General features: G+C 39.5%; 1 protein-coding gene across 2 annotated transcripts in view; it reads left to right on the top strand.

Annotated features, from left to right (window-relative positions):
- LOC141444789 (cytotoxic granule associated RNA binding protein TIA1-like) overlaps positions 1-25,059 on the top strand; it is a 289,186-nt gene that overhangs the window by 246,808 nt on the left and 17,319 nt on the right. For both annotated transcript variants that reach the window (XM_074110436.1, XM_074110437.1), the window contains exon 4: positions 22,689-22,776. In XM_074110436.1, the coding sequence (XP_073966537.1) occupies positions 22,689-22,776 (88 nt within the window). The remainder of the gene's footprint in view (positions 1-22,688; positions 22,777-25,059) is intronic.

Here is a 25,059-nt window from a genome sequence, read left to right as displayed (position 1 = left end):
TCGAATTGAAAGCCCCATGGTCAAAGACAGCCTGTACAATGTTTGTGCGGTTACGTGACCAAGGCAAAGCCGGGCTCTTCCCGAAAGTTGGCCGTCGCCGGACCCGACTTAGCCGTAAGCCGGTAATGCCGGTGGCGCCGCCCGCTAATAACGGGGTTTGTGGGACTAACAAAAATGTCGCTGACTTGTGATATTATTTTGTGATATTTTATTATAATAATAATAAGAAATCTTTATTCCGCACTAGAGTTTACCCGCGGCTTCGCACGCGTAAACTATTCGGTGTGGTAGTTACAATTGAATTTCCGGGATTTTACAAAATTCCTCTAGGAATTCCCAAAATGTACATCATGGTCTTCATTGAGGTTGTGTTAAGAACAACTGTCCAAAATTTCAAGACTCAAAACCAAGCGGTAGAAATTTCAAAATTTTATCCCTATTCCGTCGGGTTAAAAAGTACCCTATGTGTTATTCCAGATGACACACACATACACACACACACACACACACACACACACAAACGCACGCACGCACGCACGCACGCACGCATACACACACACACTCACACACACACACACAAAGTTTCGCATCTATAATATAAGTAGGTTAAGTAACAAGTACCAGAAATGGTAATAAAACATTTGTTGCACATACTATATAGTTTTTATCCCGGTAAAATACGTTCTTACTTGTTCCTGGGGGATAGCAAAGCTCCGTTTCCACCAGAGATGTGCGAATAATGTGTTTTTCATGAACCAATAGCAACGCTTCATTTACCTATCCTCGCACAGCACCGCTCTAGTGGAAACACCTGAGCGGAGCGAGGCGAGTTACATGAAGAGTTTCTATTGGTTCATTAAAAACATATCCCTCGCACATCTCTGGTGGAAACGGAGCTTCAATCTCATGTTAAGATTTATTGACTAGGAAGAATAATTGTTGTTTCAGAACATAATAATTATCATTCAATTTAGATACAAATAATAGATTGTTTCTCGACATATGTCACTGACAATTGTCATTTTGATGAAGGGGCCAGGGTACCCGCCTGTTCGTTGGCTCCTATCATGTAAAAAAATAGAAAATTATGCCTGGTCATATACCAGATGGGCCCTGTAACAGGAGCAATAAATTAAAACACAGGTTCTGCTACTCAAATGGAACTACTTTAGTTAAAAACTGTCAAAAAGTAAAGTAATTTTGTCATTATGTTTATTCCAAACAAATTATATTATTAATAGTATTTTCAATGTACGGCATCCAATAGCCTAAATGACATCGCCTGTCACGTAACAAAATGACCGATTTCGCAATACATTGCTTGTCCAATTAAACTTTAAACTATAATAAAAATCATAATACAAGATATTTTCAAAAGTTGTAGAACTAAATTAGCTCTAGATGAAACGTGGAAGCTGTGGTTTAATTTTTTGCTCCTGTTTTCCTACCCTTAGGGTAGGGTTTTTTTTTAATTTATATCGGACCACCCTCGGGGTATACGTATTCCGATTATTATTTTTTTTATCAAAATCGGACTACTTTGATAGAAAAAAACCAATACGTATATACATATTTTTTTTATATATGACCGTCGATTTGAGAACCTCCTCCATTTTTTTTCTTCTGTTAAAGAGAGTAATAATCTTACTGATCAAGCCACTACATAAATCTACATCGCACAAGCCTGTTACTACGACTATATCCCATTCCTGTTAATAATATGTAAATCCGGCGCAAGACATATAGCCCATGAGCCCTCGAATCAATCTTGTATTGAAAGATGATCCGGCCGACGGCACGAAGGGACGGGCAGGGGCCGCCAGGAGCTGGACCCGCCAGGGTTCCCTCGCTCTACGAGTATACAACAATGTGTCTGAAAAAATAACCTTCCTTAGGAAAGTCGGGTAAAACTGAACCTCCCTGAAAATACATACAACGCAAAATATTCTTAACTAGGTAGCAGAGCTGTTGCATACGATTCGTTCGCGTAGAATCCTTTTAACGCTATCCCACGGGAACAATGCAAGTTTCCGGGATAAAAACTATCCTGTGTCCTTCCCCCCGACTCAAACTACGTATACCTAGGTATACCGAATTTTATCTTAATCGGTTGAGCGGCTTACACGTGATGAAGTAACAAACAAACAGACTTGCAAACATTCGCATTAATGGGATTAATAACAGTAGGATTTGGACAAAAACTTCACGCCCGCCCGGACACCGCAAACCACAGCGTAGTTAATACGACAAGGACCTAACCGCGACGCTACAAAGACAAACAACAGTAAAAGATAAGATAAAAATAAGTAGGTTTGGCAAAGCAGGGATTAGCGGGCGAAAAGAATGGAGGAAACTCAAGACAATCATTTTGCTATAATTTATTGTTTAGTCTAATCTCGAGCGGCCCGGGGGGAGTGGGGGGGGTCGGAGTGCAGACGGCAGCGACATCCGAGACCTCGCTATAAGGATGACTTGAACTCTCTTCGGACCTATTTCGGAAATGGCTGGGTATTTTGACCACGGGGAATTTGAGCCGCGACGCCATAGCGCTTATGTCAAAAGATAAGTAAGTAGAAGCGGGTTGTTTTCCGCAACTCGATGACTTATTGCGGCTGTAAAATTTTCCCAAAATGTGTGATTTTTGTTTGTTTTTTTTTATAATTTCGAAGCCGGTTGCAATGAAACAGAAAAACAGAAACAAGCATCAGACTCTCGATTTCCGGGCAAGTTGAAAACGACAAGAACGCCATATTGTAAACTCTCCTACAATAATAATTGGACCTCTTCAGCGCTATATATACTTAGCTAGCTTACTCGCTGCGCTCGCAGCGATATCGTTGCGCGCTCGCTTTGCTTCACCTTTGCTTTCAGCTCGCCCCCAAAGCACCAGTGTGATAAGGCTGCATTTCCACAAGAGATGCGCGAGGATGTGTTGCGAGGAAAGTGTTTTCATGCACCAATAGAAACGCTTCATTTATCTATCCTCGCGTAGCACAGCTCTGGTGGAAACAGCTGAGCGAGGAAAGGTAAATGAAGCAACGCAATCGGGTACTTCCAGTTGTTCAAGAACTTAAATAAAAGTCTAAAAAACCTTAATTTCTGGTGTCTGTCTACAAACACGATCTCATATTGCGTATACATTTTGCGGGCTCTAATGATACTGAATATTCGTACTATTTATCTACAAACGTCCGGAACTCTCAGTGCGCGACTCCACATCGCGCTTGGTTGATTTTGTTTCAATGTCTTGTAATTTCATTGTATATTATTAAGGAAAAAAAATCGTAGAATTAAATACCTACAAAAATTGGTATTTTCAAACTTGCAGTCTGATAGTAAAAATCAAGTCCATACCATACCTACTACTCCACGCTGGCCAACGCCAAAATTAAAACGCGTACCTGTTTCAATGGAAAATTAGAGAAAGTTTTCAGACCGCTGTAAATATTCAGGCAATAAAATTTGAGCAGAAGTTTCAGCATTCGCTGTTTGAGCGTGAATTTACATTCGTAATTCTTTCGAGTTGCGGTTCGATCCCTGTCACTTGGTGTACAGAACAGACAAGTGAATATCGTTTCCTCTAAGACTTTATACTTGAAACGTTTGGGTAATTAACTAAATGTAAACAAACTCTTCAGCCGCCAGAATTGGTACATTCAAGGATTTTAAACATTTTACTTATCATTGTAATACAAACTAGAGCAGTATATTTCTAATTGATGTTTGTTTATTGTTTATTTGTATTGTAGTACTATATCTACTTCAGTCAGATATTTTGGCATGCTTCGCTGTGGCAGAAAATGCAGGCGACGACACCTAAACTATTTACAACAGTTCAGTAATGGGGCGTGGTGCTAGACGACTTTAAAATTCATACTGAAGTCTGTCCCGGACACCTCTGGGAAGGTGCCTCAAAATGAATTCATAACATAACAGCAGTGTGATTACAAGGGTAGTGTCCTGAAAAATCTAATAAGTCGGTTAGTTTCTTTTTGACAATTAAACAAAAATAACAGCTGCCAGGCTGCGGAATCGGTTACCGACCTCCATCGGGCAATCTCCCACCGTAGGATCATTCAGGGAGGGCTTGAGTGAGAAGGATGTGGCTTAATATTTGAGGACATTCCTTTGTTTTATATTCGCATGTATAATATAAATTATGTTAAATTATGTATATATATATATATATATATATATATATATATATATATATATATATATATATATATAATGATTAATTTATATTGTAGTTTATGTGTTATACATGTGCTTATTTATGTGTTGTTATGGTATCTATCTACCTATCTATCTGTTTAGATTTGTTGTGTATGTGTATTGTATGTGTTAGTTTTATGTATTCTTGATACTGCTCTAATCTACTGTAAATTGCACCACCTGCTAAAATGTATTCCTTATTTCTGTCCCTTGTAAAGGTTGCCTGGAAGAGATCGCTCTGAAGCGATAAGGCCGCCTATTGCTTACCTTAGAAAATCTCTATGTATATACTTGTGTTCTCTGTACTGTTTACTGTATTGGTGTGCAATAAAGAGTTATTGTATTGTATTGTATTGTATATTGTTTAAAAGAATGTACAGTAGCTTCCCTTGTTTTGACTCTTAACTCACTCTTTGTCGGACCCTAACTAGTTACTCCTCTCATCTACTCAAAGGTTGACTGGTAGAGATCCCTTAAAGGGATAAGTCCGCCTTTGTGCAAGTATCTCAGTTTGTCAATTGTGTTTTCTTTCTTTTCTTTTGTACAATAAAGAGTTTACATACATACATACAAAATGATGAAGATATAGGCAGTTAAAGTTCTGCGTGACGTCACACACACACACACACACAAACAAACATCACGCCTGTATTCCCAAATGGGGTAGGCAGAGCACACGAAACGTTACCGCTTCGGAGCCACTTTTAGCAATTTTAGGTTTAAGTTTGACAAAAACGGTACAATAGTGACAGGTTGCTAGCCTGTCGCCTACGGTATACCTTACTTAACGGGTACACTACACAAATACGAAAAACGAAATTCCGAAAGTCGGAATCACAAACTTCAAAATACCGATTTTTATAATTCCGAATGTTTTCAAACTCCTAATATGACTATTCCGATTCTTCATAACTCCGATTTTTATAAATCCGAAAATTAAAAATACCTAATGTATAAAATTACGATTTTTAATAAACCGAACAATAAGAAGTCCGACTCAATAATAATCCGAAATATCAAAAATACGAATTCCGATTACTAAAATACCGATTTTCAAAATTCCGAATATCATTACACCGATCAATAATAAATCCGACTTATTAACTTAAGCTATGTAGTTTAGATTGCCCTAAAACAGTGTGGCGGCCTGCTCGACCGCCACAATCTAAGTCCGCGCGCCTGCGCGATACGGCGCACGGTCGCACAGCAACCGGAATCAACAGAGCTGTCCGACCTACTAGCGAGAGAAAAACCTCATACAAATTTACGTAAAATATTTTATTTGTTGTACATATCTAATTGTAAATAAATTTAAATAGTGCATTGCATCTTTTCTACCGACACGACAACCTTTTACCACAACAGTATTTTACTGTTATTAATTTTCAGCAATGTGACACAAGGTCGACGGAGCTCCGCTTCACGGAGCTCCTATTTCGCGCAGTTATGGTGCTTCGCGCCTTGTCGCAATTCCAACCTAACCTAACCTAAGTATGCAGGTCAATTTATCTAAATTGATTGATATTAATTCGAGATTCGAAATCAAGATTCCGATTATTAAAACCACGAAGTTTATTTTGCCGAATCTCATATTTCCGAATTAGCGATGTCATTTCTGAAAATTGATAATCGGAATACCTACTGTATTTCGGGCCAAAAACATTTCGTGCATTTTCATTCTTCGGAATTTTAAAAATCGGATATAAAAAAAATCGATATTTTAAAATTCGGAAAAATAAATTTCGTGTTTTTAAGTAATCTGAATTATATGTCTTAGCAAAAATTGCAGGAATTAGCAAATTCGGAATAAAATATTTCGGAGTATTTGGGTGTTCCCTTACTGAACCTATCCTCAGTCGCCTCTTACGACATCCACGGAAGAAATGGAGAGGTGTAATTCTAACCCGACATCACACGTGATGTCACGCCATGCTACGTTTCAGCCAGGCGTGACGTCGCGGGCCGTCACTCTCGAACGCGCTTCATCTTTGTTATTTTTTTGGTTGATTAACAAAAGAAAAATAAGTTTCCTATATTTTTTTTATAATCTAACTGAAGGACTAAAATTAAATAGTCCTCTGTTGCTTCGGGGCAACCAAAGTAACTGGAGCTTTATGGGGGAGGCCTTTGTGCCATCAGCCAAATAAGTGGTCTATCAATTTTTAAACAAGTTCCTATCAAATGAATATGCCGATAAAGTCGAACTTTCAAGTTGACAGACACGTCTATTGGCATTATTGTTTTATTACATGCAAGCAATTATCAACTTTAGGGTGGTAGACCACATATTTGGTTGGTGGTACAACAGTGTACTGTGGCTATGATGACGATGATGGCGACTCCTCTGCTGTATGATTTCTCGGGCTTTGGTTTTCTAGCAAATAATTAGTGCATTACCAACTTCAACACAAAGACATAGGGATGTCCGCCTTTGTATAAGTATCTTAAAGTTTGTCAATTGTGTTTTTGTTCTTTTCCTTTTGTACAATAAAGAGTTTACATACATATATACATACCGGGTGTGGCCTGCAATATGAGCAAAAATTAAAACATAGATTATCCTCGTCAAACTGAATAACTTTAGTTCAGCGACTTTTAAAAATAATAGAGTATTTGAATTTTCCGTTTTTCATACAAATTAAATACTGCTATCAATGTACGCCATCCATGAACACAACTGAAGTCGCCTGTCACGCTACAGACATCAACATTTCGCTTTACATTGCTTCTTCGAATAAACTTAGAAGTGTAATTAAAAATTAAAAACTGATTATTTTTAAAAGTCGCTGAACTAATGTTATTCAGTTTGACGAGTATGGTCTATGTTTTAATTATTTGCTCGTATCACAGGCCACACCCGGTATGTAAAACGCGCACATACCGCAAGCTAGCTGCGCTTGGAATGTTGCAGTCGGCAGGTGCAGTCTCGTTGCAGTTCCAACTACCTATAGGTCTACTTCTGCCTCTATCCGTGTTTAGTCTGGTCGGGTATTTTGTGTCTAAGCCCTGCTTCTGCGTCTATCGGTATTTTGTGACTACAATAAACTAGCGTCTATGTCGCACGCCACTTGTCGCACCTCATCACGCATGCGGGCATGCATATGTAACGTCACGCCACTGTGACCTGGTTACACTAATGAACTGCTTGTTTCAGGTTTAGACTAAATAAGGTCTCTATACAGGGTGGAAAGTTGATATGGGGCAGCAAGGGCAGCTACTAGATTCCTTGCTGCTACGCGAAAATGCTCTTAGGAGACCTTTACTAACTTTTTGAGTGATGACAATCGACATTCATAGATTTTTGATAAAATGTACAGTCAGCGAGAAAATCGTCAGATTTGACTTTTTTTATGCCAATCGGTCTCATTTCTATCAAGGATTAAAACACTCTTTGAGACCAATTAAGGTTAGAGTTAGACTGAACACCCACAAATCAAAGAAAACTTTTTCCATACAGTTCGTAGGGTACTTATTTGCAAAGTGAAACTTTCGCATGTTGTTTTCGCATGCTTAAAGGAAATTAATAAACAGTATGTAGACAACTAAAAACTGAACATTTTAACTCAAGTTAGTGTCTTAACCCACTATTGCTGCCCCATCTCAATTTTCCACCCTGTAGAATCAGAAATAAGTAGATACGTAAAAGAACGAGGGCCACCGACGTAGGCAATTGGCAATGGGCCGAAAGGTTCTCGAGTGGAGAGCGCGGATAGGCAAGTTCAAAGTAGGACGTCCACCAACGAGATGGACGGATGATTTGGTTAAAGCCGCAGGCGCAGGTTCGCGGTGGATACAGGCCGCTTCCAGGAGGGGTTTATGTCCAAAAGTAGGCTGATTATGATGTTGATGATGAAATAAAGTGACGGTCTTGGAATAGGACGGACCGTAGCGGCGCGTTGTGTCCGGAGGGTAATAATAATAATAATAATAATTCTTTATTTCCATAAAAAGGTACATGTACTTAGACTAATATATGTAGTAACTAGACAAAATCGTAAATAAAGTGGGCCACAGCTGCCAAACTAGGTGTAAACCTGTGTTTCAGCAGTCGGAGCTCTTCCATGAGGTCAGTAAATGTGCTCAAATCTAGCAACAATATAATCCCACAACACTTGTCAAAAGGATTAGAATATAGAGAACATCATATATATATATGATGTTGCCATTTCTTATTTTTAGTTCTGTTAATCTATATATATAAAAGAAGAAACTGACTGACTTATAGATCAACCCACAGCCCAAACCGCTGGGCCTAGAAACTTGAAATTTGGTACAGGGGTTCTTTTTATGATGTAAGTGAGCACTAAGAAAGGATTTTTAGAAATTCATCCCCTAAGGGGGTGAAATAGGGGGGTGAAGTTTATATGTAATTTTCTCATTTCTGGACTTAGAAGTATGCAAATAGGTGTATAAGTTCTCGATTGCAATAAAAAATTATGTATTTAGATGAAATGGATAAAATTCCCCCTTAAAGGGGTAAAATAGAGGGGTAAAGTTTGTATGGAAATTTCTCATTTCTGGACTTAGAAGTATGAAAATAGGTGTTTGAGTTCTCGATTACTTTTAAAAATTATCTGTGTAAGTGGAATGGATAAAATTCCCCACTAAAGGGGTAAAATAGGGGGGTAAAGTTTGTATGGAAATTTTCTCATTTCTGGACTTAAAAGTATGAAAATAGGTGTATGAGTTTCAACTACAATTAAAAATCAGCTGTGTAAGTGAAATGGTTAAAATTCCCCCCTAAAAGGGTAAAATGGGGGGTAAAGTTTGTATGGAGATTTTCTCATTTCTAGCCCTAGAGGTATGAAAATAGGTATATAAGTTCTCGATTACAATGAAATATTATCTGTGTAGGTGAAATGGATAAAATTCCCCCCTAAAGGGTAAAATGGGGGGTAAGATAGTATGAAAATTTTTCTCATTTCTGGACTTAGAAGTATGAAAATAGGTATACAAGTTCTTGATTAGAATTAAAAATTATCTGTGTAGGTGAAATTGATAAAATTACCTTTAAAGGGGTAAAATGGGGGTAAAGATTGTGCAATCTCTGGTCTTCTCGATCTTTCTGTATGGCTCTGAATCGTGGTCTATTCGTGCGGCTGACCGGAAAAAGATCGAAGCGTTTGAGATGTGGTGTTGGAGGAGGATGCTACGCATACCGTGGACAGCAAAGAGAACCAACAAATCCATTCTCGACCAGCTGAATGTCAGAACCAGATTGTCCACGACCTGCTACCAGCGAGTACTCGGCTATTTTGGCCATATCGCTCGAAGGGAGTTAGACAACCTCGAGAAACTGATAGTGCTAGGCAAAATAGAGGGGAAAAGGCCCAGAGGACGGTCACTAACCCGATGGTCGGATCAAATTAAGGCGATCACGGGGCTCACTTTGCATGCAGCGCTGATACAGGCCGAGGACAGAGTGGTGTGGAAGCAGTTCGTCAACGTCTCCGTAAAGGCTTTTCAAGACGGGCACGACCTTCAGGAATGAAGAACACGACAAAGAAGAAGAAGAATTAAAACATATGCCCTGATAACTAAAGTACACGCGGACGAAGTCGCGGGCAAAAGCTAGTTATATATATATATATAATTAACAGACCTAAAATTAAGAAATGGCAACCCTTATCATTATAATAATATGTATGTGTGTGTGTGTGTGTGTCTGTCAATGGATTTATAATCTTTCTGCGGCAAAAGAGGAGAATTTTGTTTGTTTGTTTGTTTCATACTCTTTATTGTACAAAAAGGAAAAACAAAAAGGTTACATAAAAAGCAGTGTTTGCTCGTTTGCCATCCAGTCAAATAAAAAAAAAAAAAAAAAAATTACAAAGGCGGACTTATCCCTGCAGGGATCTCTGCCAGTCAACCTTTGAGTGGTAGAGGAGTAATCAAAAAAACAAGTTTGTTATTCGTATTAGTAATCTTATTTTATAATAAATAACTCATCATCATCATCATGTCACTGCTGGACATGCCTCCCCCAAGGCTAACTCAGACCGGTCTTGCTAGTACTGTTTTATTCTTTTTAATTTTGAGCTGCTGCGAGATTCGGGCTTCGTATCTCGCCGTCCCACTGACGCTTTATTTAATACGAGAGTGAGAGGGACGGTAACCGCTCCGGCGAACTTCGGTTTTCGAATTTCATAGTGCTTAAATTGTATTTTTAAATGTATTTTCATTACGTTCTACGCACTGTGTGAAGAGCGAATACATTTTTCTATTTCTATTTCATATCGCTAGACTACCATTACTAAGTAGGTATGTGTTTCTTTTGATGCTCCTAAAATCCACCCACTTAACACACATAATAATAGGTAGGTAACCCACATACGAACGCGAGCAAAAGGTAAAAACATTGAATTTCACGAAACAGTCGCAAAAAAGGTTTCTTTTAATTTCCGGCGACGGCGAAGTCCTTTTGTCGTTCATTTCAATACCTTTTTCTCTATTTGAATTAAACCCCGTGGCTATTGGTTTAAGGTTGAACTCGGAACGATGGACACAGAGCCTTGTTACGGTAATCGGGTTTAATCGGATCTTGTTGAATTGAACTTTTTTATTGTTTATCGTGTTTTCGTAAATCGAATACATTCTTATGATGAACCAATCAGATTATGTAATAGCTACGTATGTAACAGATTCGACATTTGCGATTGACCGCCGCTATATTTACCTTCCAGCTGCATATCAGGGTATCAGTGTACCTATCAGTAGAAGGGGGGAGAACTCAGAAACCAGGAATAGGTAAAGGCAAATATTTTTTACAACATGTTTTTAAAACATTAGTGCTGTTATTATGATCAGTTGAGAGGGGAAATAATAATGGGCAGATATTTTATTTTCTGGTCGTTGGTAAATTACCATTGCAGTAAAACATGAGCTGCAATAAAAACAAAATTCAGCTGCTATTGCATCCTACAATTGAGGTATAAAAAATATAAAAGCAGTTTAATAAGTGATTGGCCAGTAAAATGTTGGAATGGGCAGTTAGCAGTGGCGAAGTGTCCATAGAACCCTATTACCCCGGCTTGTCCTATATAATAAATGAATTTATTATTATTAACATTTACAAAATATAACAACAACAACAAGATGTAAGCGATCATTGCTTCGGCTTTACTACGGAAATATCTGACGCCACGCCACTGGTATAGAAACACCCGAACATCGCTTGTATTGTAATAGTACATTGTGTCTTAAGGGCGGTAAACAAAGAATTACGAACGAGAGTCTTTTACGTTTTTCGTAATTCTAGTTCCGCCCGTGCGACATACAATGTTTTTCATCACATTTGCGAGTAAAATTGTATATTTGTAAAAGAAAAACTCCGCCCTCCCCCCCTCCGCAGCATGTGCCACGGAGTAGCAGCACACCATGCAGTAACAAACTCATTTACCGACCACCGGGTTTCATGACAAGCACATTAAGGTCGAGGGTTTTATTTGGGGGGTTGCAACCAAGGTAGCCTGCATCTGACGACACTGTTTACGAGCAAGTGTGATGAAAACTATGTTTACAAGAAGTTTGGAAGAATGGACAGACACATTATTTTTTTTCTTTCTTTCTAATAATTATCAAGAAAACCATCGTGAATTTTTTCAAATTTTTCCACCCACCCGTTTAGATTTTAGAGGGGGGGGACGCTCGATTTTAATGAAAATTTGCACTTTAAAGTTGAATATTTTGCAAACAAATCACTGAATCGAAAAATCGTTTTAGCAACCCCCTAATGGTTTTAAAAGACCTATGAAACGATATACCTGACACTATAGGGTTGGATGAGAAAAATATCACCCCCACTTTACGTCTACGGGAGGAATCCTAAAAAAATTTTTTTTGTTTTTTTTTGTACCATTTTGTCGCCGTAGTTTACATATTTCCGTGCAAAATTACCGCTTTCTAGCATTGATAGTCCCTGAGCAAAGCCGCGGACGGACGAACAGACAGCCAGACATGGCGAAACTATAAGGGTTCCGTTTTTGCCATTTTGGCTACGGAACCCTAAAAAACTGCATTGAAATCGGTCTATCCGTTTGAGAACTACAATGCCAGATAGACAGACATAGGCGACACATCTTTTTGTTTTGTATGTATTGCTTAAATTTTGTTGTATTTAGGTATGTTACTTTGTGAGTGTTAATAAATGTCTTCTGTCTTTGACTTATAACACCCTCTTTTTGCGCCGGGGGTTAATAACCTAACCAACAAAAAATTGTTCCATCGCTAGAAACCCTGCTTTCAAATAAAAAAACCGGTGAAATCGGTTCACCCGCTTAAGAGCGACAGTGCCACAGACAGACACACATAGCGGTCTAACTTATAACACCCCTGTTTTTGCGTTAGGGGTTAAAAATGGACCTCATTAACAGTATTCAGCGTCAGTGAAACAGCTCGACCGCCGCTCCCCGCCGCCGCACGCGAAGGTCGTTCGGGGACCGCTAGTTGGTCACACAACACACGCACACGTTGGCACGTGCACAGATGGATCACCTCATCTCTGCCCTGTGTGTGTGTGTGTGTGTGTGTGTGTGTGTGTGTGTAGTGGGCTAAAGACCGGCTTTTACGAAAAGGGCTTTGCTGTAATTCCCAGTGCAGTCAGTGGCCGCTAAAGTCAAACTTTCAAGTTGACAGACACGTCTATTGGCACTATCGTTTTATGTTATGACATGCAAGCTCGTGCAAGCGAGTATCAACTTTAGGGTGGTAGACCACATGTTTGGCTGATGGTACAGTCGGCCAAGAAAGTGGTCTACCAGTTTTGACGAAAGTTTCTGTGAGATCAAATTATCACTAAGGTTGACTTTTCTAACGGAGTGTAAGAGATGCACAAATATGACGTATTGTCTATTATTTGAGATTCCTGACATTTAAAGTCATATATTATTTTGATTTTGACCTTTGTTATAAATGCAGTAGGCTATTATTTTGCGGTAATGTTATAATTAAACCCTTCAATTAAACCATTTCGATCTTTTTTCAAGAAAAACTTTTTGCAACTGAAAAATAAATTATCACTGACAAGTGTCAAGTATTTTTGTCAACGTAAATTCAACAAAAGTGTTTCTTATAATATTATTCTAATTTATTTCGGTAATGCCTCGTAATTTATCAAGAGCCGAACGAGCTAATATTATAGCACTCCATAACGAGGGCTCCAGTAATAGTTTGATTTCTAGGCATCTAAATGTGTTTCGTAAGTGTCATTTAGTTCACCAAGACGTAGTTCAGCGGCGGCCTTACCATGTGCGAGGCTCCGGGCGGCAAGGTTTTGCGAGGTCCTAATCCTCGTGAAAAGTATGTGAAGTGAAAATATAGTTAAATAAATCTATATTTTTGCTGACGCTGACGTAGTTTAAACATTACACTCTCATAGTCTCATTACTCCTATATTTATTTGTCTTAATTTTAGAGGCAAGCAGTTCGTTTATGGATTGCACGTGATGGCGAAGAGGGATACTTAAATGATCGTCATCGCAGCGGTCGTCGTCGTGAAATCTCAGACGATCAAAGAGAAATGATGTTTGATGTTACTACTCAAACAATCAGAAATCACTTGCATTATATGGGCTTGCATTATAGACATTACGCAAAAAAAAAATGATATGACTGAAAATCATAAAAATAATCGATTGAATTTCGCCAGACAGCACTTAGATTTAGATTAGAGTAATACTGTGTTCTGTGAATCCCCTAATTTAAGCCCAATCGAAAACCTTTGGGGCCTTATGGTTCAAAGATGGTGCAACCGCCACGAGCGAACACGCGAAGCTCTTGAGCGACACTGTAACGAAGATTTTCTCACAACCAGAAATATAGACTGACAGCTGAAGTTTCTTATTTACTAATTGGTATTATAATAATATAAAATGATTATTCAATAAAAATAATCTAATTGTTTCTTCTATCATTGTTAATTATTTTGCAAAGCTAAATAAAACAGAGCAAAAAATTATATTTTAATACAAATATATTTGTAGACGAGCACTGTTTTAGTTACGCTGATAGATAGGAATAAACTTGAAAATTGGCTCTAAATTCGCGATGATAAATGATAATTGAATTAGTTAATTCGAGAATAACCAAAGTGACTTTTGAACCCCATAGTAAAGAACTTCAGCCGTTTACGAATTGGCCGACTTATTGAAATAATGCTTAAACAAAACACGACGATGTCAGTTGTCAATTCAAACTTGACACATGACATGACGTAAATACAAAATAATAAAGAGAGCAATTGTCACTGTCATAACATTATTGCAAGGAGAAATCGACCTTGTTGTCTCATGAAGTTCAAATGAACATCGACCGTAGGGTGGTAGACCAATTTCTTGGCTGACTGTACAACTGCTACCACAAATCCAACACAAACCGCCGCCAAAGAAAGAGATGGTATCAAAATGATCAAATAAAGGGCCCGTGATAAAATTAGCTGCAGGCCCCGCGCCGGCTCTAAGTGCACCGGGAACTACACACACACACACACCGTTGGATTGCTTCGCGGGTGGGTGCAGGTTTCCTCACTGAAAAAAATATGATAGATGACAAGTATATTTCCGCAAAAAAAAAATTCTGAAGTGCGAGCCTTGAGAGATCATAGTTCAAACCACTTAGGATTTTGCTAACAACGGCACAATCGGTATAATTTCAAGTATCTATCCACTATGGTTCAAAAGATACAGTTTTATGTATCAAACAACAAATCGGACCCTCGTTGAGTTTCTTGCCGGATTCTTCTCAACAGAAGCTTTCCCTAACTGATGTTAATTTTTTATTGACATTCATAAGTGCTTGCGGACTTGACTTGGACCTTAGCAATACTGCCCGTTGACACCCTCAGGTGCGGTCCCCTAGGAGTGTTCTCGTACGGAACCCTACAAGTATTTCAATTGCTCCAAATACGAACGGCTCGTCTCGTTGTGTAACAGTTAGCGCTTTGTTGCATCTTTGGCACGGGCTCAGCTCAGCTCTATTGTGGAGCGGAGGAACTTCGCGGGGACGAGTTGCAGTAAACGTACCGAGCGTAGCGAGAGTTTATACGGTGCAACTGTAAGAAGGCGGGTTTGAAATAATATCCTACTGATGTTATAAATGTATAAGTACATATGTGAATATGTGTATGATTGCTCAAACAGCTGGATCGATTTGGATAAAATTTGGTGTATAGGACATTTGGAATAACAGATAAATTAGTTACATTTTATCCCGATCCTCCTCCTCCTCCTTGTGTCGTATCCCCAGTAATGAGGGTCGTGACCTCCCATCTGCATAAAACACCCGAAATTCGAGAACAAACTTTCATATTTTTACAAGCTTTTATTTAGTTTCACCTGTCCCGTTGTCTCTGTGTATGTATGTAATCAAATCTTGCAAGTTAAATTTGACCAACTTCCACTAGTCAGACTGACTTGAAATTTGCAATACTCATGAAAATTGCGTGACAATACAGTAGGTACTCTAGTAGTAATATCCTGGTAGTCAAGCCAGTATCGTCACCGCAGGACGGAACTCTTCAACGGTTAATAGCATCGACTTGAAATTTGATATGCTAATGTAGTTTGTGTGACAATGCAAGTAAAGTCAACAAAAAGTACAGTCAGCAAAAAAAGCTTGTTTTAAAAATGTTTTTTTATGGTTATTTTTCATACAAAATATGTGCACCGGGACCAGAAGCTCCGTAGTCGGGTACTCTAACCTATTCGGTCTTCTAATACTTTAACTCCTTGGTTAGAGATGCTGTTTCACTTCACCACTCATTTATAAATTTTATGTGACAGATGTCGGTGATGCTATCTCTGTTTGTTTTGTCCGAATAAACAGAGACGGCATCACATTTATCTGTCACATAAAATTTATCAATAGGTGGTGAAACCGGTCCTAAATCTTTTAAAAGTACATTAAATCTCAATAAATCTCTAAATGACAGCTGCCTTTGATGTTTCAAACTATACCCAGCCTTGAGCAGCGTTTCCACCAGAGAAGTACGAGGAATATGTTCATCATGAACCAATAGAAACGCTTCATTTAAGTACCTCGCCTCGCTCCGCTCAGCTGTTTCCACTAAAGCTGTGCTGTGCGAGGATGTGTAAACGAAGCATTTCTGTTAGTTAATGAAAAACGTATCCCTCGCAACACATCCTCGCACATTATTGGTGGAATTGCTGCTTTAGAGGACGCCTATCAGATGCTGAAGTGACCCGTTTATGTCGCAGGTAGTTGTAAATGTGGCGCATGCACCCCCCCCCCCATCCTTCCCCCAACGTCTCTCATCGGATTACGCGCTGATTGGCGCCTAACTCGATCGCGGTAGGGTGCACACACCTGTATTATTTTTTATTTGTTGTTGTACACACACACACACACACACACACACACACACACACACACACACACACACACACACACACACACACAAACATCACGCCTGTATTCCCAAATGGGTTAGGCAGAGCACACGAAACGATACCGCTTCGGAGCCAACTTTTAGCAAATTTAGGTTTTAAGTTTGACAAAACCGGTACAATAGTGACAGGTTGCCAGCCTGTGGCCTACGTTATACCTTACCTACACTCCTCAGTAGCCTCTATGACATCCACGGAAAACATGGAGAGGTCTAATTCTAACTCGTCACTACAAGGGTAACGGGGGGGGGGGGGTACAGGGTTTGTTGTTGTATGTGTTGTAAAATTACTGTGATTCTGGCTGTTAGCTGTCTGGCTTTTAGTATTAATCCCAACTGTTTCATATTATTATGGACGAACGATTTATTTCGGAAACTGCAAACTGTTCGGTTACAACGTTTAGCATCGTTATAACAACTGATACTAGTGTCACCAACCAAACATTAATAAGCACCTACTTATCTATTAACATAATACAAACTAAATCAATGTCTCCAATTTTTCTCTCTTCTTCTATTTATGTTTTTACTGTGTTTTTGTTGTCAATAAATGTTTTGAGTTTGAGTTTGTAAATGTTTTGCTTGTTTTGTTTTGTAAAAAGATATCCTCAGTGTGCGAGGACTCCATTAGTTTTTCATTTGCAAGGACTCATCTTTTATCATTAAAGTTAAACCCAACTACTGTCACCCCTTTATTGTTATTCCTATCCCAAATTAATACGATCCTAAAGCCGTGGAGTAGTTCAGAAATATTAATGATATTGTGTGCGTGTGTTTGTGTGATACGATATCTCGTGAGAGTGTGTGTGCGAGTGGCAGCCCTCGATAAGCGCGGCTGGCGGCTGGCGGCCAGCGAGCGCCGCCCGCGCGGGGCTGCCACACGCGCGTTTGCTATAATAGTGGGCGGGTGGAACGCAAGGGTGGAACGGGCTCTGTTTTTTTTTTATTCGACTGGATGGAAAACGAGCAAGTGTGTCCCTGATGGTAAGAGATCATCCACCGCCCATAGACACCTGCAACACCAGGGGATTGCAGATGCGTTGCCAACCTAGAGGCCTAAGATGGGATAGGTACCTCAAGTGCCAGTAATTTTACCGGCTGTCTTACTCTCCACGCCGAAACACAACAGTGCAGTGCTTCACGGCAGGGTTAGCGAGCAAGATGGTGGTAGCAATCCGGGCGGACCTTGCACAAGGTCCTACCACCTGCAACCACTTATTCACTGCTAGTTTTCGTCAACTTATTTCTACAGTCTGGAGACGTGTGCAGTACCAGCCCTGCAGGATTCAGATAGTTGAGACTACTTACTATTCCACCCAACTAAGCAAAAAGGCGGTATCTCAAAAAAAACCACTTGAGTTATTAATAATACTATTGGGTAGCTTAAGACAATTCCGCACCACACGGTGACCTATATATAATATGTTTTGAAGTGATTTCTTATTTTTGAGATCCCGCCGTTTTGCTCACGAGGGCAGTATATTGTATAAAATCGTACCAGTATTAGTAAGATGAGTGTGGCCCATAGTTTCTTAACGTTGCAAACAAAAAGTATTTAATTATTTATTAAGTGTATCATGGTCACTCTGCAATTAAAAGTGTGGTGGTTTTACTTAATAATTATGATTGTGAACGAATTATGTACCTACTGAGACTTTAGGGTGGTGCAGCTTCCAAATCACCCAATATTTAATTGTAATTAAATATTTTTGCAGACTCTAGAAATACCGGAGCTTTGCGGGTTAAAACTGTAAATAAGTTTGTTAATAAAATATTTTTTTATTCAAGATATTTTTTTGCTGATTGTGCTTTTTGTTGAATGTTTTTTCACTATCATTTAAACTGCATATCCGTACTAAATTTCAAGTCGATACTATTTATTAACCATTGAGGAGTTGCAAGACCACCAAGACGTCATGGGTCACTAGTAGAATGACTAGATCGCAAAATGACCACATCGCTCATAGTCTACATCTCAAAATGACCGACTCGCAAAAATTAAATGACTTTATCTCATGTAGTCAACATCTCATTCTTACCAGATTAATATATTGTCACCAAATTTACATAATTATGCTAAATTTCAAATCAATCGGACTACTGCGAGTGGGTCAAATTCAGCATCAAAGACTTAACTTAAACAAACAAATAAATAAACGGGGCAAGCTAAAGAAAAGCTTCCGAAAAACACATATTGCAGGCATTTCGCAAGGTCTAAGAGTACACAGAGAGCAAGTCGTTTATTCTATTCACTTGGTAATAACTTCCCCGAGAGATTGAGGAATTACGTATCGTGTATAAGTTAAAACGCTCTTGGCACGAGACCAGCGAGTCATTTAGCTAGAGAACCTCATAAAAGAAGGCGCCATTTTCGTCCACATAAAATTCTTGAACATGGCTCCAATGTCCTATAGATGTACGATTGTGTCTAAAAATATTCTAGCAGATTAGAGCGAAGTATCTAAACGCTTCTGAAACTTCATTTAAATCAAACTAAAAACCTGATTTCACATAAAAAAACCGCATGCTAATCGGTCCACCCGTTTAAGAGCTACGGTTTCACAGATAGACACACAGACACACTTAGCGGTCAAACTTAGAACACCCCTCTTTTTGCGGCGGGGGTTAAAAAATGCCAAAGATGGTGCGCACTAAAGTTTGGGAGTGGTAGCCCGTGACATCACGTGGAAGTTTAATTATCTACATCGTTGTAATTTGTTAAATTGTCGAAAGAAAAAATACGTGATAATTTAACGGCGAGATGTGAAGTTCGAATTTTGCACCTCGTAGCGTAGGGCCAGTCGTACGCAAATCGCGCGGTTTCCATGACTGGGCGGGCGGCGCCCTCTGGCGGCTCCTGGCGGATTACCTATGTTCGAAAAATAGATTCGCACCTGCGGCGGGTCCCGCGACACCCGCGCCTCCGAGCGGGGGCGGATGCCGCAACTAAAAGGGAACCGGCGGCAAAATTAAACCAAACATAAGTATTGAGTTTCGGGTTAGATACTTCGCTCTAAAGGGTCTATTGTCTGTACAGGTGTAGCGACCTCTGCTCCGTTCTCATGCTGCTAATAAAAAGAAAAAAAAGTTAGCATGAAAAGTAGCGGATCACTTTCTTACTCTGTCGCATTTACACATTGGCAATCTTGCATGGCGTTTAGTACGTGGCTGTAAAACGACAAAGTACTGTCAACGTCATAAGTAAGTGATCACTTTTGTACATTGTCGCTTTCAGTCGGTACACAAATTTCGTATGGCTTTTCAAACATGACGTTAAAATGACAAGGTACAAAAGTGATCATTTATTTATGACGTTGACTGTACAAAAGTGTGCAGCTACTTTTGATGCGGACTTTACCTTTTCGATTAACTTTATAACTTGAATTTTTAGGGTGCGCCAAAGTTGGCATAATTTTTCAACCCCGATTATTGGAACTCCGAAAATGTTTGTCATACAATTTTGTGTCATAATACTCACTATTAATACTTGGTCACTATTACTACCGATCATAACTCCGAAACATTTAAAACCATAATGACAGTTGTCATAAATATCTCTTGTACTTCTTTTTTTTGTCATACTTTTTTTGTCATATTGTTTTGTACTCATAAAACTCCATTATCATAATTATATAAAGCAGACTTATTTGTAGCTATAAGCTTCACTGTCATACAGTTTATGGCCTGCGTTGCTTTCGTTTAGTGAAAAAAAATGTGATAAAATAAGTATTTCGATGACAACGCTATCAATGGGCGAAGCAATAACCATCTGTTGGATGTTATTACTGCAGACATTATTTAACCACAATAGACGTAAGTAACAAAGAAAAAACAATTCGTCAGAAAATCAATTTTATATGAATTTTACCCTCAATCGTCTCATAAGTTTTAGTAGATGTCAGAAATGTAGGTTAGGTTAAGTTAAAACTGCGACCCCTACAGAACTAAACTACTGCCATTAGTATAGGTTAGGTTAGGTTAGAACTGCGACCACTGCAGAACCAAACCGTCACCAGTAAAGTAGGATAATCACAATTTCAGTTTTAAGTTTAAAAAAACTGTATCGATATTTACATGTTATGATTAACAAGTTTATTGAAATTGATGATTATGAATGAAAGAAATATGAAAACCAGCATTATGAGTAAAAAAATATCTTAGTGACAACGTTATGAATCACGATATTCTGAAAATTGACTATTATGACCTCAGTTGGTAGTAGTACAAATTTATGACAAATAAAATTATGAAGTAAAAAATTCGGAAGAGTGATGATTCTGGCTACAAATCGGTAGCAGGAAAAAAAATCTGAGGATCGATTTTATGCGAGTCAATATGGACCCGAATTTTTATTGACGATTCCTAGTGTTGATCATTGGTAATGTCTTATTAAATATTTTTGTCCAATTTTTTTATTAACTTATTGTTTGTTTATATTTGAACAATTTCATTTGTACTACTACGTGTGTGACGTAATCCCAGATGGTGTATCGTCGATATTTTTAATTCATTTTTACGTACTGTCGTTCTGAGATGAGGCTTGTACCTTGCAATGAGGCGTATAATACTACGGACAGTTGCGTAAAACGCAGTCGTCAAAAGATAACAAAAAGCAAAACAAACGGATTGAAAAGACAGATTGAAATCGTCAGTTGGACGATCGTCAGTTGGACGCGTTTTGGCCGCGAGACGCGGGCGGCTGCCAAGCGTCGGCGGCGACGGGCGCGGCGCCGGCGCCGGCATAACACAAACACCGTTTTTCTTTTTCAGTTCTCATGCTCGTAAAGTTCGTATACTGGATGTAGGTTGCATACCTAGAGTCACTTTTTATGCTCTAGTATTAGCACAATTGATCTTGTCATGCTGGGCACAGTTAACTCCTTTAACCGCTTTACTTACTTAATATTATTTAGGAAAAATTAACGAAAGTTTATACGTTAATCCGCAAACGCGAGATATAAATTTAAATTCTTAACTACGACGTGGTGTTTGTGATCTAATATACCTAGGTAAAGTGTTGTTTTTTAGTTACTCTTGTCTGTCATGAAGAGCAAACAAAAAGTTATGGTTAGTATTTGCATAAAAATAAACAAAGCACTCGAACAACACTCAGCTGGCGCTAGTACGAGTATTACAGATTTTTTTGCTGTTTTCTCGCTCACACAATGCGCCGGATAGACATAGTTTCGTTTCGCTTATTTTGTCTATCTCGGCGTGTGCCGTCAGTACCAACCGGTTCGAACTTACTTTGCGCTGTGTTTTTGACAATAAATAATAGGCACTAAGGTAATTTTCCCCCGGCGAGACGAGACGAGACGAGAATTGAAATTTGTATGGCGGCGCCCGCGGCGGGCGCGCGAGAATACATACAAATTTCAATTCTCGTCCCGCTTCATCTCGTCTCGCCTCGCCGGGGGAAAATCAAAGGAAAGTCATCATTATGACATGTATAAACAAGAGTCTTAACGTGCCCATTAACATTAATCATTCTAAATTTAGCGCAATGAAATAAATGAAAATAATGCTGATAATGTTTCAGTACCGACCGACGTAGATCATTGAGGAACTTATTAAATGCTTAGGTACTCGTAGTTTCATTTCATTCCACAACATACCTAACAGAGAGATAATTAATATGCTGTATGCAAACATTGCACGGCGGTAATGCTAATGCCGATCAACGGGTGACGTTTCGAGTAATGTGATTATTACAATACAATGTGATATTCCAGTTTCTGAGATGTAAACGATGTGGTATTAAAAAAAACACTATTTTGTGCGTTTTTAACGCTCATGGCCGATTTTTTTACTAATTTCGAATAATAAAAAAAACCGCATTCAAATCGGTCCACCCGTTTAAGAGCTACGATGCCACAGACACACAGACAGACAGACACACATAGCGGTCAAACTTATAACACCCCTCTTTTTGCGTCGGGGTTTAAAAATTCACTCAAATTGGAAAAAATATGCATTTTTTCCGTATGATCCAAGAATAATAGCGAGGCCATGAGATGTAACTGCGACGTTTATCTGTATTTAGTTGTAATGTAATGTTATCGTGTTGTTGCAGAGCACTACCACATCTTCGTGGGCGACCTCAGCCCCGAGATCGAGACGCAGAGCCTGCGCGAGGCCTTCGCGCCCTTCGGCGAGATCTCGTGAGTACCCGGCGCCATCATCATCATCATCATCATCATCATTACTGCCAGAATCATCTCCACTATCGTCATCATATATGCAGATTTAGGGAGTAATCCTTTCCCATCGTATTTTCTCGGAAGTCGGTCCGTACGAGAGTTACGATACCACAGACTAACAGACAGACATTAGCGGGCGAGTATTCAAGTCTCATTTTTCTAGACACTTTTCTGCGAAAATGGCAGAATATTCTGATACAGTTTTTTTAATTATCTGGTAGAAATACAGGAACACCAACAAATAATCGAAAACAACATCAAACCAGAAAAATGAGACGGTTGAAACGATCGAATATTCGCCCCAGGTGTGAGATGTTGCATTAAAATGTTATGAACTAAACGCTCTTTTACTTGGACTTTAGTTCATTGGTATGGATTTCCGCAAAGTAACGCCTGATTCAATAAATTATTTAAAATGTTATATTTAGGGGCTGTTTTATCATCCATTGATTAGTGTTAACTGTCGGTTAAATGGGATGCCGTCTCTATTTGTTTTCTTCGAATAGACGGAGACGGCATCACATTTAACCGTCAGTTAACACTAATTAAAGGATGGTGAAACAGCCCCTTAATGTTCTGTTGTGTTGGTCCGAAATCACACTATCCAATATAAAACGAAAGTCACCGATGTTGCTCAAAAAATTGGTTCGCTGAAGTGGCGTTGGGCTGGCCACGGCCACGTCTGGCGCAGGAACGATGAACGGTGGAGCAGACGAGTCCTCGAATGGAGACCACGGACGGGAAAACGTGTGCAGGGCGTCCTGAGGCACAATGGACGGACGACCTTAAGAGGGTCGCTGGTGGCGGATGGATGCGAGGGGCTGAAGACAGAGTGTTGTGGCGCGCCAAGGAAGAGGCCTTTGTCCAGTAGTGGACTGCTGTAGGCTGATGATGGTGATGATTAAATGTTCTTCTATCCTTGCTCAAACTTTGCCACCATTTTTGCTTCAGGGATTAAAAAAGCAAGTTAATATTAAGCAAGTGACACCCATGGACACGCATATTATTGCATAACGTGACCGAGCACTGGTACAGCTACCGAGCGTGCCCTTGTGGCGGAGCCAAGCCCCGGTTGCCGTGGCGACGCCTGCCGCGTCCGCCGGCTGCAATGAGCGGGATGTTCCCGCTGGCAGCGCACCAACCGCGCGCCCCACTGCCAGCGGATCACATCGATACAATACAACACAATACAAATAACTACTCGGACACCACATAATAAACAATTCAGAGCAACAGTAGTGAAGTGACCCTTAATAATTGAAAGGAAAATAGAGGGCAAGAGAGAATGTCGTATCAGGAGCTCAAAGCATTGGCAGAGAGGCGTACAGAATGGCGATTTCTCCACCGACAAGAGCTAGGATCTTAAATATATTATTATGATGATGGTGAGTAGTGACCCTATGAGCTGTAGACTTTAAGAAATGAAAGAAAGAAAAGAAATATTTATTTAGGTGTTATCAGTACCACCACCTTACAGTAATTTATAAGACTACAACACTAAAACTAACTTACGTGGTGACACGACAGGACACCAAAAAGGCCTCCACTCAGCGGTTGCCAGACGCTATGTGCAACAAAATTGGTTGTCAGTGGAGCCCAAAATGGCTAAAATATGATATTTACCAGCCGTTCTGCCAATATTTCCAAGAAATTAGTATGTGTGATTGTACTCGTAATTCCGAAATCTCAAACACTGAGTCTAGAGAAATATTTTTGCGAGGATATTCTTAATATATAGTCCTCATCATCGGTTTCGATGACGGCGACCCCACAAAATTATCATCTATGAATTAAGACGCCTATTGTGGGCTCTGATATGGCTGGCTAGGCCGAATTTACTTTTAAATACTCTCCTACGCGCGTGACAGTACAGTTGCCCAGCTGAGTTGTATGTAGGTATTCTTAATATAAAGTAAATGAAAACGCTCAACACGTCCCATTTCTAAAGCGTATCGTACGCCGCTTATAATACGCTGATGCGTCGTCAACGCAGCGTCTCCGTTGTTTCCGCTGTTAGTCGCTCCACGCTCTAGAACTATCTGAAGTATTGGAGTGAGAAGTTGCCAACGCGCGGCCGCGCCGGCCATGGGGACACTGTTTGTGCCCCGAGCACTTTAGGCTCCGAAACTTATGACTTCGGTTACGCGCTCATTCTGGCGTCAATTCAGTCTGTCATTTTGGTTTTCTGTCATTCACATCAGATTTAGATTAATCGTTCAGTGGATGCACGTGGCGAGTAATCCT

This window comes from Choristoneura fumiferana, chromosome 30 (genome assembly GCF_025370935.1).
Source record: "Choristoneura fumiferana chromosome 30, NRCan_CFum_1, whole genome shotgun sequence".
Taxonomy (NCBI): domain Eukaryota; kingdom Metazoa; phylum Arthropoda; class Insecta; order Lepidoptera; family Tortricidae; genus Choristoneura; species Choristoneura fumiferana.
This window is presented reverse-complemented; position numbering and strand designations above follow the sequence as displayed.